This window comes from Podarcis filfolensis (assembly GCF_964270895.1).
Source record: "Podarcis filfolensis genome assembly, chromosome: 6".
Lineage (NCBI taxonomy): Eukaryota > Metazoa > Chordata > Lepidosauria > Squamata > Lacertidae > Podarcis > Podarcis filfolensis.
The window spans coordinates 91,307,064-91,320,696 of record NC_139609.1 but is presented as its reverse complement, the minus strand read 5'-3'; the positions used below and the strand labels follow the sequence as shown (position 1 = coordinate 91,320,696).

Sequence of the window (13,633 nt, the reverse complement as noted above, 5' to 3'; positions counted from 1 at the left end):
CAACCCCTGGAGAGAGAAAGAGAGAGAGGCTTCCTTTTGCTCTGCTCTAAGTCTCTAAAAAGGAAGAATTATCCTATTTTTCTGCCTTCCCTTCTGATCTCCCGGGGATTAGATGTTTAAGGCAAATGCATTCCGAACCCTCCTTGCTCTTCTCCTCACACACACCCTGCTCTTTTACATTTAATTTTTGACAAAGTAGCTTGGCTGTCTCAGCGGCCGGTTAATTTGTAGTGACAGAATGCAAGGAGGTGCAGCGAGGTGGAAAGAATGGAGATAGTCAACTGGCAGCTGGTGGTAACGGCTGCCTGTTTGAGTCTGCAGACAGGTGATCAGCCAGGTGGAGAGAAAGGTGTGTGTTTTAGGAGGGGAGGAGCTGGAGTTCAAATTGCTCTAATTGGTTTCATAAATATCCACTGCAAAGCTGGCAGTGTGGGGGGAGAGAGTAAACCTCCATAATTGCTTCTTTGGGAGAGCTTCTCCCATGTTTTTTGGGTGATTTGTTGTCCATAAAATCACAGTACTGCATACCCTCCAACATTATTAATAATAATAATAATAATAATAATAATAATAATAATAATAATAATAATATATTTATACCCCACCCATCTGGCTGGGTTTCCCCAGCCACTCTGGGTGGCTCGCAACAGAATATTAAAAAAACGATAAAACATGAAACATTAAAAACTCCCCTAAACAGGACTGCCTTCAGATGTCTTCTAAAAGTCAGATAGTTGTTTATTACCTTGACATCTGATGGGAGGGCATTCCACAGGGCAGGCCCCACTACCGAGAAGGCCCTCTGCCTGGTTCCCTGTAGCTTCACTTCTCCCAATGAGGGAACTGCCAGAAGGCCCTCGGAGCTGGACTTCAGTGTCCAGGCTGAATGATGGAGGTGGAGACGCTCCTTCAGGTATACAGGGCTGGGGCTGTTTTCTCTGATGAAAACAGGGACATACTATCCTGTGATGATAATTTTACTATTTATACCCCACACATCTTACTGGGTTGCCCCTGCCACCCTAGGTGGCTTCCAACATATACGAAAACATAATAAAGCATTAAATATTTTTTTAAAAAACCAAACCTTCCCTAAATGGGATTGCTTTCAGACTGCTCAGGGGTCGGATAGCTCCATACCCTCCAACATTTCTCCAATGAAAATTGGGACATCCTAAGGAAAAGTGGGATATTCCAGGATCAAATCAGAAACCGGGATGGCTTCTCAAAATCAGGGACGTCCCTGGAAAATAGGGACACTTGGAGGGTCTGGTACTGTGGGGTTGGAAGCAGCTAGCCCAATCCCTGCAATTCAAAGAATCACATCTAAATAATCCTTTTAAAAAACCCCCCAATAACCTCTTAATTCCATGATCCAGCAAGGATTAAAATATAATGGAGGATCCCATTGTTGAATTAGCCAGGCGAGGGTAAGAAAGGATTCTTTTCCTCTCTGTTTTATCTTCACAATAGCCCTGCAAGGCAGGTTAGGCTGAAAAGCGGGAACTGGCTCAAGGTCACCCAGTGAACTCCATGGCTGAGTGGGGATTCGAACCCTCATCTCCCAAGTCATAGTCCAACACTCTTAACAATTACAGTGGAACCTCGGGTTACGGCGGGGATCTGCTGCAACCCGAAAACGACACAGCCCAAAGTGTTGCTTCTGCGCATGCGCGCACATGATTTAGCGCTTCTGCGCATGCGTGAATGGTGCAAACCTGGAAGTAACCCATTCCAGTACAGTGGTACCTCGGGTTACATACGCTTCAGGTTACAGACTCTGCTAACCCAGAAATAGTACCTCGGGTTAAGAACTTTGCTTCAGGGTGAGAACAGAAATCGTGCTCCGGCGGTGCAGCAGCAGCGGGAGGCCCCATTAGCTAAATTGGTGCTTCAGGTTAAGAACAGTTTCAGGTTAAGAACGGACCTCCGGAACGAATTAAGTACTTAACCCAAGGTACTACTGTACTTCTGGGTTTGTGCTGGTCTCAAGCCGAGGGTGACATAAGCCGGAGGCAACGTAACCCAAGGCTCCACTGTACACCACATGAGCTCTCTTCTCCAAACTTCCAGTTTATTCAGCCAGGGCTTTTTCGGCTGTGGCTCCGATCTGGTGGAACGCTCTGTCACAAGAGACTAGGGCCCTGTGGGACTTGACATCTTTCCGCAGGGCCTGCAAGACAGAGCTGTTCCACCAGGCCTTTGGCCAGGGCACAGCCTGACTCCCTCCCTCGGCAATCTTCGCGGAGCTCTGGCCCAATGGTTGCCAGTGGCTTGAATTAATTAATTTTATAATGAATGATTTTAGAGTGTTGTTTATGCTGTACTTTTGTACTGTTTTATTGTTGTTAGCCGCCCTTCGGCTGGGGAGGGCGGGATATAAATAAAATTTATTATTATTATTATTATTATTATTATTATTATTATTATTATTATTTCTCCTGATTCGGCTGCAGCCTTCTAAAACCAGGCAAGGTTAAGCCGATTGGCTTTAGCTACTCTCACTCCTACGCTCGCCCAGTGGAGTTATTTTGGTCCCAGAGTCCTCTCACCGCCTTTCCCCTTTGCTCACATTTTCTACAGGGGGACAGGATGACATTTGGAAATGTTCTTTCTGCATCCTGTCATCCCTTCTGCAGATGTTATATCTCCAAAGGAGAAGGGAGCGGGGAGCAAAATCTTGTCTGCCAAAACTTTGCTAGGTGGACGGCAGAAGAATGGACAGGTTGGCTGGCATATTAATAGATCCTTTCTTTTCGCTGCCACCGGCATCTCCCCAAAGGTCTTGATGACGTAGGTTTCGAGGGCACTGCGAGCATTTGAGCAGAGCTCTCTCAAAAAAGCAAGCGCATTTCCTCAAACAGCTGCAAACGAGATGGAGGCGAACACAGCTGTGATTTCCGGACATGCTGTCGATACATAAGACAGTGTTTTGGTTTTCCTCACGGCACCATTAGCATACATTCTGATCTTTCTATTCCATTGATCCCTGCCACGAAGAGCCTTCTATGTACATTTTGACGGCAGAAAGACAGCAAAGTAGTACGAATCTTTTTGATGGTTTGCCCAGCCTGGCAGGAAAGAGCAGATAATATAAAAGGCAAGCAGTGAGCTGGTCCTTTTTGCAGAATGGAGCCGAGCATTTTGCTCTTCCCTACTAGATCGCTGCAGACTTATGGACAAGCCATGTGATCTAATTCAGGGTCCTTCTGTGATGCTAGAGTATGGTTACCAGATTTTTTTTCAGTGAATCCAGGGACACTTTTTTTGGGGGGGGGAAGCTGAGTAGCAACAGGAAGTCAGTACAGTGGTACCTCGGGTTAAGAACTTAATTCGTTCCGGAGGTCCGTTCTTAACCTGAAACTGTTCTTAACCTGAAGCACCACTTTAGCTAATGGGGCCTCCCGCTGCCGCCGTGCCGCCGGAGCACAATTTCTGTTCTCATCCTGAAGCAAAGTTCTTAACCCGAGGTACTATTTCTGGGTTAGCGGAGTCTGTAACCTGAAGTGTATGTAACCTGAAGCGTATGTAACCTGAGGTACCACTGTAGTGGGAATGTTGAGGGGAAAGACCCTGGGCCCAAGCACGCATGCATATTGTATAAAGGTTCAAAACCCTTTTTTCGCACCCTGTGAAACATAAATGCGCAGAGTTTTTAAAAAACTGGGCGACACCACCCTGCCCACCTGTGACTCCTGAGCCTCCCCCGATCAGTCAAAACAAAGGGGGCAGCAGACGTATACCACCGAACATCCCTGGTTCCCCTTTGGCAGTGGCAGCGACAATCAGCAGCCCGGAGCCAGCCTGGTAGCGCACGTGGCTCTGGCTGGCTTCAGGACCTGCTCACTGCCGTGGAGCCCACCATTTTTCCTTGCCGGAAGTCCCAAAATGATTTGTTGTGCACAAGACACATCACATGGGGACTTCCGGTGACGGGCGCCACCGCAGCGAGCAGCTCCTGAAGCCAGCCAGAGCCAACTGCTCTACCAGGCTGACTCGGGGCTGCTGAGGCTGCCACTGCCGCATTTCTTGGGGACAGATTTGCAAATCTGGGGACATTCCAGGGACGGAATTTGTCCGGGGACAGATTTGCAAATCCGGGGACTTCTGGTAACCCTATGCTAGAGCAGCACTCCCATTGAGCGTGACACTTCGTTTGCCCTTTGTCTGCCAGGGAATGTGGCATTTTGGTGCCTTGCCACATAGGGCAACTGCACCCAGGTCCAAAAACCATCTGCCAAATCCCAGCAGCTCCTGACGGTGCCCTCCGTCTGTTGCCTTGGTCCTTAGACCCTCCAGCTGGACCCATCTTGCACCCGATGCCAGCATATCAGTGCCGTCAAACATAGAGGAGTCCCCAGTGATAGTCATACAATTGGTCCATATAGCCCTGCATTGTCAACAATGACTGGCAATGGCTCACCCAGGGTTTCGGGCAGGGGTCTTCCCTAGCCCAACCAGGAGATGGCAGGAATTCAACATGGGTCCATTTCACATTTGAAACGGCAGCTCTGCCAGTGAGCTATGGCCCTAAAACATCAGAACTGGGGGGATGATGTTTGTGTGTTTGTGATGTGCAACTGTTATGTACTGAGTTGAATAGGATCCAAACTGCAGCAGTCTGATTGGTCCTAGAACAATAGGATCCAAAAGGCAGCAGTCTGATTGGTCCTAGAACAATAGGATCCAAAAGGCAGCAGTCTGATTGGTCCTAGAACAATGCAGCAGTATGATTGGTTGGCAGGAACCACCCAATCATGCTCCAGATAGAAGTGAATCCACAACCTGATTGGCTTACAGTAGAATTCCGGAATTAGCCAATCATGTGCAGCCCATTGTGTAAATAATGTATATAAAGCAGATACTTTGAGGGGACTTTGATTCATTCCTCCTCACCACTATGAGCTGAATAAAGAGCATGAAATCACTTTGCGACTCTGAGTATATTTCAGCAACTTAAAGCACCAAAGGGATGCTAATCCTTCGCCGCCACCCCCATCAATCTTATCTCCCTAGGCTGTAACTAAAATCACATCCTCACCAAACATTTAAAGCACTCTTATGCCACTTCGACAGACACGGCTTCCCCTAAAGAATCATGTGACTTGTAGCTGGTTGAGGGTGCTGGGGACTATAGCTCTGTTACAAACTACAGTGTAGCTTCCATGGAAGTCACTGTTTTAGACAGGATATGAGGGTGTCACAGGCCCAAGTCACAGCCTTTGCAGTTGATTACAGACCCTCCAAGTGCCCCTGTTTTCCAGAGCCAGTCCCTGATCTGCAGAAGCTGTCCCAGTTGCTGATTTCATCCCAGAATGTCCCAATTTTCCTTAGGACATCCCTATTTTCATCAGAGAAATGTTGGAGGGTATGGAGTTATCTGACCCCTGAGCCATCTGAAGGCAGCCCTTTATAGGAAAGTTTTAAAATAATGTTTTATCATGTTTTTATATATGTTGGAAGCTGCCCAGAGTGGCTGGGGCAACCCAGCCAGATGGACGGGGTATAAATAGTAAAATTATTATGATGGAGTAGGATGTCCCTATTTTCATTAGAGAAATGTTGGAGGTTATGTGCTTATATGAAGGCTTCATAAAGTACAGATTAGACATATCTTGTTCAAGTAATGGGTTCTTTTGGGGGAAAGCTGAACAGAGACCTCTAGTGTCCTTTTATTCCACGACTCAACAGCAACATCATATCCCCAACCACACTCACCCCCTGAACCTGTTTTTTGCCTTAAATCCGTCCCCAGAAACTAATTTGCCCGTGTCTATGTGTTTGCTGTGTGTCCAAGACATGCAACCGGTAAGAGCTTCAAGCCAGAATAAAAGCTATCCCCTTGCAAGCCCAGCGAGACACAGCCGCTCATGCCACCGGGAGATAAAAAATGACGGTCTCCACTTTTTTAGCTGATAATAAATTTCCTCGCCTTAAAACATGCAAAATTATTCAACCGTCGAGCTCTCCCAGGACTTGCCTGGCTGGACTCAATTCGTCTGGAGGGCTATCAACACGGCTTTCTCTGGTAATTAATGAAAGGGAAGGAAGGAAGTAGCGAGTATAGGAGCCCAGCTGCTCTTAGACCCACCCAAAAAAGAAATGCAAGGGTGGGTGGGTGGGTGGGTGTGGAACGGGGATTAGGTGTGTGATGCATGGCTAATGGTGTGCATGGATGACAATAAAGAAAATTGCATATTATTTTCAAAATCTTACAGATATGCATTCTTGGTCTGCTTTCCTCTCCTCCCCCTCCATCCTTGCCTCTGCATTCAAGACATGAGTCATGTGGTTCCCTCACAAACTCCTGTCTGAATGTCAAATGAAGTTGTCGTTGGAGAGGGTGCTGCAAGACTCTGACTCAGGGGATGGGAGAGTCCCTTAGCCTTGCATACAGTAGGTCCCAGATCAATCCCAGGCATCTCCAGGTTGGGATGAGAAAGACTGCTGTCTAAGACCCTAGAAAGCTGTTGCTGGTAGTCATTGCAATGTTCAGGTCCTTCCATGGTGATGGAAAAGGAGAAACCTCCAAGCTGAGGGACAGTGGACCGCTGAGTTACATTTACTGGTGAGCAACTGCAAGAGAGGACTATTGCCTTCAAGCCCTGGCTGATGACTTGTCTACGACATCTAGAAGTCAGACCCATTGATGCAGCTAGCTCTGTATTGTCTCCACTGAAGGCAGCTGGGTTTCTGGGTTTTCCATCTTGGAAATGGCTCTCCCATTCACTTCAGTGGAGGGAGCTGGTGCGTGTAGATGCCTCGTGTGCATGGAAGTTCAGATCTGCTCCCTCCGTTGAAATGAATGGGGGAAAGTTTGCTTGCGCAAGAGATCCCCGTGCTAATGAAACTTCAGGTGGGTTGAAGATGGCAGTGTCCAAGCAGGAGAAAAGAAAGCTAAGTTAGGAAGATTGCAAAGGGGAACTTGAGGATGGTCGCTCTAGTCTCCCAGATAATGCTCTCTTTACTGACAGAGGTCAATAAGCTATTTGCCTTGAGTGCTTTTGCCTATTACTCTCCATCAGTGCAGGTGTCCCCCGGAGAGTTGCAGCCAAAGATCCTGGTCAAAAGAGTATATTAGTCTTAGGGCACTGAGAACACAACTGACTCAAAGCAGGAAAATGCTTGTAATAGTTCATTAAAATAATTTGGGGCCAGAATGGTTCTGAAGATTGCAGAATCATAGAGCAAATGGAAACAAATTGGGAGGGGGGAGGAAACTCAGGTGTTGTTTATTTATTTAAAACATTTCTGCCCTTCCTACCCTTTAACGGACCTCTCCTTTGGGCTGGGTTCAAGTCCTGTATGTTGGCTTCCCTGAAGCACCGTGGTGGCTGCTGTGGGCACAACATCTATGAAGTTGTTTTAAAAAGGTAAAGGGACCCCTGACCATTAGGTCCAGTCGTGACCGACTCTGGGGTTGAGGTGCTCATCTCGCTTTATTGGCCGTGGGAGCTGGCGTACAGCTTCTGGGTCATGTGGCCAGCATGACTAAGCCGCTTCTGGCAAACCAGAGCAGCACACGGAAACACCGTTTACCTTCCCACCGGAGCGGTACCTATTTATCTACTTGCACTTTGACGTGCTTTCGAACTGCTAGGTTGGCAGGAGCAGGGACCGAGCAACGGGAGCTCACCCCGCCGTGGGGATTTGAGCCGCCTACCTTCTGATCGGCAAGTCCTAGGCTCTGTGGTTTAACCCACAGCGCCACCCGAAGTTGCTTTAGGCACGTGCAAAATGCAGACATGTGAGTGCCACTTAGGAGGGGTGGGGAACCCCAGACCCAGATGCCAAATGCATCCCTCCAGTGGATTCTCCCCACACCAGGTCCTCATTGGGTGTTCCTACCTGGCTGGACTGTGTGCTTGAACTCTGATAACACCTCTTGCTTGCCTTGGTGGAGGACAGAGATGCATTTATGTGTGTATGTCAGGGCTGGCTCAGCTACAGGTCAGCATGGAGACTCAGAGATGAGCAGTGAAGTTGGTTCTTTCTTCAAGGAAACAGTATACAAACAGAGAAACCTCTGGGCAAGGCCAGTGAAGTAGTTGCCAGAACTGACGACCTGTGCCTCCCACTTCCCTCTACATCTCCTCATTGGCCAGATGTTTTCCAAGCAGACTTCAGCTCCATTGAGGAGGGGTCTTCTGTGCTCTTTGTTCTGCTACATGCAAGGCCCTCCATGCCATTGGAGATAAGCAAGAAGGGGAGCTGAATGCAGCAGGCAGGGCTGCGGCACTGGGGTGCAAAGATCTACCTGCCCCCCCCCGGTTGCCCAGTCCCAGGTGCATAGGAGGATGGAGTAGGCTGCCTGTCTCAGCGACTCGCTGGCTTTGTCACCCCCAAACTCGCAGTGCAGAGCCCCCCACAGCAGAAGAGCCCGCTGTGGTGCTTCGACCGACGGGCAGGCTCTTCCCTGGACTCAACTCCCAGGCCCCGGACTCTTGGCCTGGCGCCCCTGAGAGCCTGGTGCCTGGGTGCCCCGCACCCCTAGCACCTATGGGTAAGATGGCCCTGACTAGCAGGCTCCTGTGAAGTTGCTGCAGCCTCTGTCCCCTCCTCCTCCTCCTCTTCCTCCTCAGCCACTTGTCCTGCATCTGCAGGGCTTTCTGCCCCTGCTTCCTCTCTCTCACTCAAGCCTGTTGCTTGTTCAGCATCCAACCATTCTGCCTCCACTTCATCCTCTGACCTGTCTTTGGTGTCTCACCACCACTTGCCCATATGCAAATGCATCCCTCAGGTTGTAAAAGGTCCCTTGACCTAGACAAAACAGTAGCCATCCCTTCCCCTTCTCTATCCCCACTGCAAGGTGTAAGTTTATTGTTTTTGCTTGGAAACACTTTTTGGAGATGCCAGCCTTTAAATGGATTAAACTCATTGGATTATGGGGAGCACTGAGTCTTGGGCTCGGAGTGATTGATTCAGCTGCCTCTGCCAATTGCAGAGGGACATTTATGAGCGGCACGAAGAAGAGGCAAGACAATTAAATGATCGCAGCTTTATCTGCAATATAAAAGTAATCTGGCCGGGGTGCTTGCAGGGCGCATTATTTATCTGCCGCCCGGAGTGAAAAGGTGTTTGGTTCTTTAAGCTGTGTTGAGTTAAGAGATGTTAACTGTACCTCATTACTCTGGTTAAGAAATCCTTTTGCAAGCTGAGAGATACTGTAAGCTTTCTTTCCTACCAACACTTCCATGCTGGGAAACTGGAAGCACCTGAAACGAGCAGAAATTCAATGTTTGTGATGCTGAAGGCAGAGAGGGCCTTCTGAAAGAGAGGGCCCAAACCGCAACCGCAGAGTTGGTCACAACTGGACCAAATGGTCAGGGGTCCCTTTACCTTTAAGGAAAAGCTGGACATTCCAGGATCAAATCAGAAACTGGGATGGCTTCTGTAAATCCAGGACCGTCCCTGGAAAATAGGGACACTTGGAGGGTCTAGAACATCCGGGTGACACCAGTTTGTTGCTATTAGGAATTGGTGTGTCCTTCCTATTCCTTGCAGACTCCTGAACTGTCCCCAGCATGCAATCAGCTACAAAATCAAGGGAACCGAGCAGGAAGGTGGGGAAAGGTGCAAGGGAACCACATGATAACTGAACCAGCAGAGGAGAGATGATTTGAAATTCTGCAGGGAGATGTACATTAAGCAGCTATTGATCATGCCAGGGGTCAGTTTCTTGGAGTAATTTGACCCAAGAGGTTAATTGTGACGGAGGTCAATAGAAGACCTGAACGTGCAATGCATCAGAACACCAAAGGGAATTGGCAAGAGAATTTATGGAGGATGCTTAGTGCTTGTGGCACAGAGGAAATTAAACCGGCCCGGTAGGAAAATATTTCTTATAACTCCAGTTCTGGCTTGTCATCTCGCATGAATGCAGATCCTGTGTTTCTCTCTGTGAGTATGCAGTATGCTATCTCTGTAGTTAGGGATGGAGGAGCAATTTGGTTTTGTTTGCGTGAGAATCTCTTTAATTTGCACTTCTTGAACCAGTGTGCGAACCATAGCATTTGAAATTCACACTTTCCTGAATTTTGTGATCCAGCCAAACAAGGTGTTTAAAAGTGCATATGTGATGTACATAAAACATATATTAAGCAGAACTGCATGCCAAGCTGCATTATATCAATGGAAATCACCGCAAAAATGGGCATATTTGTCAAAACCGCATACAAAAAAAAGTGCTTTTAAAAGAAATTTGCAATAAAAGGAAGGCGAATTTCCAGGAGGATTTTATAAAAAATAAATAAATTGCAAATTGCACGGAGATATGAGGCAGGATTCACCTAACTCGCCCCATCAGCGGAATCTCCATGGAAGGACTTTTGCTTGTGCAGCCTTACCTACTTTGCAGGGTCGTTGTGATGATAAAACGGGGAAGGGACAGAACATGTACATCACCTTGAGATCCTTGGATTAAAAGTTGGGACATATATGTAATAATAAATAAATAAAATGGTACATGGTACTTATTTTTATTGCTATATTTTTGTAACCTGTCCAGGACCTTTTGGTGGGCTGCAAGTACAAATAATTAATAAATGAATAATAAATGAATAGCATTTCTAAGGCATTTGCAGAGGGCCTTCTCGGCGGTGGCGCCCTCCCTGTGGAACGTCAAGGAAATAAACAACCATCTGACCTTTAGAAGACATCTGAAGGCAGCCTTGTTTAGGAAAGTTTTTAATGTTTGATGTTTTATCCTGTTTTTAATATTCTGTTGGGAGCTGCCCAGAGTGGCTGGGGAAACCTAACCAGATGGGTGGAGTATAATTAATAAATTATTATTATTTCTTATAACCCTTTGCTCTCTTTAACTGAAGAAACCAGGGAGCGGACCTGTGCAAAGTGAAAATCGATTCAGCAACAACAAGAGTTTGGAAATGTGAACTCTTTAATTAGATTAGTATTCTGGGTTGTTGTTTTAATTGTGTGCGTTTTCTCCCTCTGCAGGACAGTGAGCTCTTGACCTTCAACATCTCACGGCACCAGTCCTGGTGGAGTGAAAACGGTCCTGGATGTGTAAGGAAGGAGACTCCCATGGTCGGCATCAAGGGCTTGGACAGCCATTCCTACGTCTCCGTGATCGGTTGCGCTTTGGAATATCGCTACATCGAGGTCATGCACAGTGCAATGCAGATTCTGGTGGCGGTGAGTGACGCCCTCAAAGCCCGCAAATCTGAAACTGGGCCTGTTTCAGCAATTCAAAATGGCCACGTTTGGGTATTGGATATCCCAGGTGCCAATTTCAATGCAATGCTGTCATACCTCTTCTTGCGAACACTTCATGTTGCATTTTTTCGGGTTAAGAACGCGGCAAACCCGGAAGTGTTTACTTCCGGGTTTTGCTGCGCATGCAGAAGCGTTCTGCACGGTTTGCACATGCACAGAAACGTTCTGCACGGTTTGCGCATGCGCAGAAGCACTCTATTGCACTTCGCACATGCGCAGAAGTGCTGCTCTGGTTACGGACTTTTCAGGGTGCGAACGGTACCCCGGAACGGGTTGTGTCCGCAACCAGAGGTACCACTGTATATGGGGGGGCAGGTAAGTCCTGCCATGCAGGTCACAAGATGCAGCTTATGCACAACATTTGAATGGCAACGCCCATTTACTTGCGGCTGGGGGCTGGTCCCCTCAAATATTTCATTGGGGGAGCCAAAGGGACCTCAGCCCCTAGGAGTTGGCTCCTTTGCTAGATATTTAAAAGACATATTTTGAATTCATGTTTCCAGTGGGTTGTGCCACATGTTCTCTTGTGTGTGAAAGAGAGAGTTGTGGGGAGAGAAAAAGGGAAAGTGAATAAACCAGTTTGTATTGCAAGCTAAGCCAAACCATGGCCCAGGGTAAACCAAGGGTTCAGGTTCCTGGGGTGAAGATCATGGTTGCTATGCTGCTGTTCCACTTCTGCTGCTGCTGCTGTGTTTCTTAGGGCTATGCCACAGTTTGGGGTAGCATCACATATCAACCCCAGGCTCATAGTTTGTCTCATTGAATCGTAGAGTCGTAAAGTTGGAAAGAATCCCAGGGGTCATCTAGTCCAACCCCCTGCAATGCAGGAATCTCAACTAAAGTCTCACTCCGGAAAAACAACCAATGGGTGACCCATGGTTTGTTCTTCATTTACTGCTCATGGTTTGTCTGGGGAAAACAAACCACAAGCCTGAGTTTGGACGTAAGGTAAAGGTAAAAGTAAAAGACCCCTGGATAGCTAAGTCCAATCAAAGGTGACTATGGGGTTGTGGCGCTCATCTCGCTTTCAGGCCGAGGGAGCCAGTGTTTGTCCACAGACAGCTTTCTGGGTCATGCAGCCAACATGACTAAACCACTTCTGGCGCAACGGAACACCGTGACAGAAACCAGAGCGCACAGAAACACCATTTACCTTCCCACTGCAGTGGTACCTATTTATCTACTTGCACTGGCGTGCTTTTGAACTGCTAGGTTGCCAGGAGCTGGGACAGAGCAACGGGAGCTCACTCCATTGTGGGGATTCAAACCACTGACCTTCCGATTGGCAAGCCCAAGAGGCTCAGTGGTTTAGACCGTGTAATGGTAAGCAAAACCGTGGCTGAGTCATGCATTAGTGCAGCAGGACCAAGGGAGGAGACAAGCAGCTGTGATCTTTGGTCTGGGAATCCACTCCTTTGCTAGTTCAAGCTAAGCCACTGTTTGGTTCAGCATTATGCATGAATCGGGATTATAAATTCCATTTGGATATTTCAATCCACGGAGCTTTGGTGGCCAGGGGGAAACAGGACATGACACCAGCACCTTTGATAGTTGTGCAAAAGAGGGAATTTCTGTGGATGTAGCCAGATCTAACCCAAGACATTTCTAAGACGGAAGTTCCTCCGCTTCCATGTTCAGAAGGCGACTGGACTTGGGATTGAGTTAAACATCCATGCTGGCAACAGGACAGCAGCAACCCCCAGCACACCTGAGAGCAGCTGGCTAGTTTAGAGCACTCTTGCTTCTGCCCTCCAGCAGAAGGGAAAAGCCAAGGAGGTGCCATGGCAAACCAAGGGGAGGAGGACAGTATTGATTTAGAAGAGTGGTTTGCAGAGGGGCATAGTCCAGAGGGGGAAAGCTGAGAAATACTGGGTGAGGAACACCTAGAAGAGGGAACACCAGGAGAGAGACAGCTGGCAGATTCAGTGTCCTTGGACAGCATTCCTGATCCCCCTTCGCCTAGGACTAGACGGGCTCCAAGAGTGATAAAACAGAAAGCGCAGAGACAATAAGCTCAGATTACCCAACGTAGGAGTGACGTAGATTAATGGAGACAGAGGGGGTGAACCTTAACTGGGAGCAACACCATTTCTAGAGAGATATGCATTCCTTTGTCTCTCACTATGATTATTAAGGAAGCTATCTGGTAAGAACGCTCCTTTCATTTGTTGTTTAGTCGTTTAGTCGTGTCCGACTCTTCGTGACCCCATGGACCAGAGCACGCCAGACACTCCTGTCTTCCACTGCCTCCCACAGTTTGGTCAAACTCATGTTGGTAGCTTCGAGAACACTGTCCAACCATCTCGTCCTCTGTCGTCCCCTTCTCCTTGTACCCTCTATCTTTCCCAACATCAGGGTCTTTTCCAGGGAGTCTTCTCTTCTCCTGAAGTGGCCAAAG

The 13,633-nt window shown here is 47.8% G+C and overlaps 1 protein-coding gene across 3 annotated transcripts in view; it reads left to right on the top strand.

Annotated features, from left to right (window-relative positions):
* NKAIN4 (sodium/potassium transporting ATPase interacting 4) overlaps positions 1 to 13,633 on the top strand; it is a gene marked incomplete at its 3' end in the record, with an annotated part of 105,621 nt that overhangs the window by 50,269 nt on the left and 41,719 nt on the right. For all 3 annotated transcript variants that reach the window (XM_083619221.1, XM_083619223.1, XM_083619222.1), the window contains exon 4: positions 10,957 to 11,154. In XM_083619221.1, the coding sequence (XP_083475347.1) occupies positions 10,957 to 11,154 (198 nt within the window). The remainder of the gene's footprint in view (positions 1 to 10,956; positions 11,155 to 13,633) is intronic.